General features: G+C 55.4%; 1 protein-coding gene across 1 annotated transcript in view; it reads right to left on the bottom strand.

Moving 5' to 3' along the window:
- Positions 1-6: 6 nt before the first annotated feature.
- Positions 7-5,349, bottom strand: part of ASGR2 (asialoglycoprotein receptor 2) — a 9,159-nt gene continuing 3,816 nt past the window's right edge. The window contains exons 4-9 of the mRNA XM_077746845.1: positions 5,172-5,267; positions 4,677-4,748; positions 4,446-4,532; positions 4,209-4,354; positions 527-633; positions 7-269 (exon numbers count right to left, since the gene is read on the bottom strand). Of these exons, the coding sequence (XP_077602971.1) occupies positions 113-269; positions 527-633; positions 4,209-4,354; positions 4,446-4,532; positions 4,677-4,748; positions 5,172-5,267 (665 nt within the window). The 3' untranslated portion in view covers positions 7-112. The remainder of the gene's footprint in view (positions 270-526; positions 634-4,208; positions 4,355-4,445; positions 4,533-4,676; positions 4,749-5,171; positions 5,268-5,349) is intronic.

Raw genomic sequence — 5,349 nt, 5'->3', positions numbered from 1 at the left:
CACCACCCGCCTACACCACCCCCTCCATCCTTCCTCCACCCCGGTACCCAGGCCTCTAGTTTTCCATTCTCCAAACTCCCCAGGGAGGCAGGGGGCGGGGCGGGGGCGGGGCCTAACCCGTGATGTTCTGCCTCATCTCGCACACCCAGCGCTGCACCTGCTGGCAGAAATTGTCGTTCCAGCGGCCATTGGAGCGCACTTCTGCACAGTCTTCGCCTCCTCCCACCTCGTGACCCTGCCAGTCATCTGGCTGAGTGGCTGCCCAGTTCCTGGGAAGGCAGGCTGGCCTCAGGCTCTGCCCCCCACCTACCCCTGCAACCAACCCTCACCCCCAGCTCAGGCAACCGCATCCGCATCCCGAGGAGGGGTCCTCCGGGGGGAGCAAGCTGTGGCCTTGGAGATTGGGGGATCAGACGGAGAGGGTTGGGGAATCTGGCCCCCGAGGGAAGGGTGGGGGTGCACTGGGGCAAAAGCCTGGTGTCCGGCCCGGGCCAAACCAACCAGGACGGGGCCGGGAGCCACTTACTTGTAGCTATGCTGATAGTCGGTGCCGTCCACCCATTTCCAGGAGCCATCGCTGTCGGTGAGACCTATCCAGGCATCGAAGGGGTTTGTGTGCTGTGAAATGAATTTCTGGAAAACAGGTGGGGTGAGAAGGAAGGGAGGAGATTCATTTCCAGAAATGCCGAATAAAAGCTGTGCTGTCTGGTTAGCAGTAGTTACAGCCTATTGGAAATCTGCACGAACCCCCCTCCCCACAAGGGAGTCCCAAACCCTTACACACCGCACTTCCTGGTTCCTCTTCCCGACTCCGTTTTGCAGGATTCTTTTTCAAAGGCTTTGCAATGAGCATGCGCCACAGAACTGAAGTCACTGCACCACCCCAGGGAATGTACACTTGTTCTAACCAGACTACTTTTTGCCTTCTGTGGGCACAGGCGACCCCCGAGCAAGGCTGTAGCCTCCGTAGCACTCAGCCAATGAGGAACAAGGGGAAGGGCTTCATGCTAGGAAATAAATGGTCTGCTGTAACCGCCCCAGTGTGACTGTCCATCAGACACCCGCTCTTGTCAGAACGTTGACTACAGCCTCGTATCACTGTGCTCCGAGTCTCTGCATCCCCCGCTTTGATGGGGCCATGGGCTTGTTTCCCACAAGTGGGAAGGAAGGTTCTAGGCCCTGGAACCTGCATCCAGGCCACAGCCGTGACCCCTCCGGTCTTCTCCAGCTCGATCTGAAGCATCAGCTCCCAACACAACTATTCTTGGTTTTTCTTCTGTAACTGGAGTTATTATCCAGTGGACAATTTCTGGGCTACACCTCGTGCGAAGTGCTTTACAAAGATTATCTTATTTGATCCTCATAAAGGCTCTAAATTGGGCGTCCTGGTGAGTCACACTTTACGCAGGAGGTTAAGGAAACTGAGGCAGCCGTAGAGTCCAGGAGGTCCTGACACCGCATGTCATTCCCGGCTCACACTGCCACCCCGACCTGAGTCCTCTCCTTGTCTTCCACCCATGACCTCTAACTCTTAGAGTCCTGATTCTGGCCCCTGCCTCTGCTGCCCCCACGGACCCCAACACTCATCGAGGATCTCGGTTCCAGGGGTGACTGGGTAGGCCACATGGTTTGGGGAGCTTGTGGAGGAAACAGAGGGATGGCTTGACTAACACACACACCTAGCCCTTCCCTTTGACAGCATGTGGAGGGTGCACAGCCACACTTGGAGGGGAACCTCCTAGCTCCATTCACTTCCTGGAGGCTCACTAATGACCGCAGACAACCTCCTCGGGCACAGGTATGGTAGCACCCTTGAATTCTAGGGTCCTGCAACAGGACAGTGTTCTGTACGTGAGGGGCAGCCCTCAAAGGCTGGGGGGGGGGCTGCTCCCCAAACTCAGAGGAGTCAACAGGGCTGGAGGGAACATGCCGGAGACCAGCTAGTCTATTTGCTGCCCCAGCCGCCTCTTCCCGCCACCACCGGAAGCCGAATAACTGCAAGGGATGGAACTCACCTCCATCCATGTTGAAGACTGAGGGAGGAATAAAATAGTAACAGTGCCAAATGCAAAACTACAGAGGAGGGAGACGAAGAGGAGGAGGAGGAAGGAGGAAGAGTGACATTAAAAATGGAGGTGAGNGGAGCCTGTTTCAGATTCAGTGTCTCCCTCTCTCTCTGCCCCTCCCCCACTGGCATTCTGTCTCTCTCTCCTTCAAAAAAAAAAATTAAATAAACATTAAAAGAATTTTAACAGAATTTTGAAGTGTGAGACCAGGGTCACTATTTTTTAGCCTCCAGTGTAAAGCCTGGCATTATACGTCGGAGGCTGAGAATCACCAGTTTAAAACAGAGAGTCCAAAGGCACGGGCGGAGGTGGGCGAAGCAAACACGAGGAAAAAGCAACGAAGGGTCGTCTACTTTTATCTGCACGCGAGGCATGAAAGCAGACCCTGACGGTCACTGTGTCACCAGGGCGTACAGCCTGGGCCACCACAAAGCCGGAGCCACCACGCACTTACTGCGGCTCAGGGCACAGAGAGCACTGCGACCTCAGGGGGACCCTTCACAAAAGGGGCATTTTTTTTCAAGTCAGAAGTGCTTGTATATGGACAGTTCCAACCTGATCGGCAAAGCAAAATGTGTGTAATCATTCTACCATATAAACACATATATATATTGATATACTTGATATATTGATAAATATGTATTTAAATTTGATATATTGGCATATTGATATATTTATAAATGTTCTTATATAAATACATATATTTGGTTCCACTGATAAATATGTATAGATTTGATATATTGGCATATAGATATGAGGTATTGATATCCTTATATATGTTCTTATATATTTTTGATATATTGATAAATATATAGATTTGATATATTGATATAACTTGATACATATATATTTGATATATTGATAAATATATATACATTTGATATATTGGTATATTGATATAATGAATTGATATCTTTATATGCGTTCATACATAAATATATATATTTGATATATTGATAAGTATGTATTCAATATATATATTCGATAAATATATTCTGGCAACACGTCAGGTTGAAAACACTGACTAAGGAGGTGAGCGAATCTGAATTCTGGCTCGTCCTGCATCGCGGGGAAGTCACTTGACGCCCCCCATTTCCTTAGTCCCCTCACGTCTCCCTCCCTCAAAGAGCGCCTGCCCCGTGGGGTCGTGAGGATTCCAGGTGAACGTGCGAAAGCTCCGGGCACCCAGCAGAGACTCAGGGACTGATCGCAGTCAGCTCCTCCTCTTCAGAAACACCCCCGTCTTCTAAGGCTCAGTCCCCCCCCGGGAACCCGTGTTCGGGTTGTGGCTGGTGGCAGCGGTGGGCAGGGGAGACCTGGAGCACTTTGGAGGGACCCCGGAATGCTGCCCACCCTGTCCCTTTCACCCCATGACCACCTCCTCCCAATCCAGCAAGAAGGGACCCGGCGTCCGCACCGTGCTGTCCAGCCAGGCCCCTGGCGATTAGGCTCCTTCTGCCTGGAATTCTGTCTCCCGACCTGACACTCGTCACCTGCCCACCTGGTTCCTGCCCCTGTGGCCGAGCTCCTGGCTGGAACGTCCCACCTCTTAGAATCAGTGTCTGCTTCAGCATGAACTTCCCAGGGCTCGGCCATGCCTCTGCTTCTGGACGCTTCCTTTGGTTAGAAAATAATAGGGGCGCCCGGGGGGTTCAGTCAGTTGAGCGTCCGACTTCGGCTCACATCGTGATCTCATGGTTTGTGAGTTCCAGCCCCGCGTCGGGCTCTGTGCTGACAGCTCGGAGCCTGGAGCTGCATCGGATTCTGTGCCTCCCTCTCTCTCTGCCCCTCCCCCACTCATGCTTGCTCTAGCTCTCGCTCTCAAAAATAAATAAACATTAAAAATTTTTTTTTAAAAGGAAAGAATAGGGGCGCCTGGGTGGCTTAGTCGGTTAAGCGTCCGACTTTCGCTTAGGTCATGATCTCGCGGTTCGTGGGTTCGAGCCCCGCGTGGGGCTCTGTGCTGACTGCCAGCTCGGAGCCTGGAGCTGCATCGGATTCTGTGCCTCCCTCTCTCTCTGACCCTCCCCTGCTCACGCTGTCTCTCTCTCTCCTAGAAATAAATAAAATTATTTAAAAGAAAAAAAAAGAAAAGAATAATAAAGCAGCCTGCCCCAGCCCCCCAGCCCTGGGGGCGCCCACCTGCTCCTCCCTGGAGGTGATGACCACCAGGTGCGCATTCTCCAGCTGGCAGTGCTTCTCGGCCTCCGGCCAGGTCTTCCCGGAGCGCGAGAACCAGTAACAGCTGCCCTCGTACTCCAGCCAGTTGACGGGGCAGCACTCTGTGCCTGGGGGGCAGGGGGGAGGCACAGGGAGATGAGACCCAGCTGGAGGGCACGGGCACCCTGGGACCGGGAGCCCCCCCTGCCCCGTCTCTACCATTGCTCTGGAAGAAAGTCATCTGACAGGTCAGGATGCGCAGATCCACAGGGAAGTGCTTCAGATGAAGGAGCAGGGCGGCGTGATCTGGGGCACGGAGGGGCGCGGTGCGGGCATGAGTGATGGGCGGTGCGGGTGCTAGCCCCCCAGGACCCCCCGCGGGGCGCCACACACTCGCTCACACTACACACGCTCGCACGCGTGCACGCACACCCGAGGAGGGTCTCTGACCTGCCTTCACGTCCCTCTGCTGTTTCTCCAGCTTGGCCTCCAGAGAGGTCAGCAGGTCACTGGCACTGCCCCCTGAAAAAGGAAAGCTCGAGCATTTTCGCTTCCCTCTGCGTCCACCCTGCATCCCCGCCCCTGCCCCCCGACTCCACCCTGTCCCCAGAGCGGCTGTCCCCATGTTCCCCAAACGGAGCCCCACTTCATTAGCAGACATGACCCGACCCCTCACCACTTAGCCTCGGCCTCGCTGCAAGGGGTCACAGTCCCCAAACCCACCGGGTCTTCCTCCCCTCCTGGCCTCGCAGATTCTGTTTCCTCTACCTGGCACTAACCCCCAGTCTCTGCTTCTGCCTCATCATCCTTCCGGGTCCCTTCGCCCAGGGATCGGCGTCCCAGGAAGCCTGGGGGCTCCCTACCCCCAGCACCCCAAACGCGCCCCTCCTGCGGATGCAGCGCCACCCCCTGCGCGCGGGGACAAGCCGCAGCCCCTCCGCCCACCGTGCGAGCTGAGGGCGCCCATCTCCGCAAAGACGCCGGACGAGAAGTGGCTGAAGTTCTCCTTCAGGATCCGCAGCTCCTCCTGCAGCCCGGCTCCTTGCGGGGACACAGGGGCAATGGGGCAAAGTTGAGCGGGCGCGTCCCCAGGGGCGGTCCCTCCCGCCCGCCCGCCGCTGCG

This window comes from Crocuta crocuta, unplaced genomic scaffold, assembly GCF_008692635.1.
Source record: "Crocuta crocuta isolate KB4526 unplaced genomic scaffold, BGI_CrCroc_1.0 scaffold139, whole genome shotgun sequence".
NCBI classification, from domain to species: Eukaryota; Metazoa; Chordata; class Mammalia; order Carnivora; family Hyaenidae; genus Crocuta; species Crocuta crocuta.
Note: the sequence above shows the minus strand (reverse complement) of the source record. Positions and strands in the feature narration are given on the sequence as shown.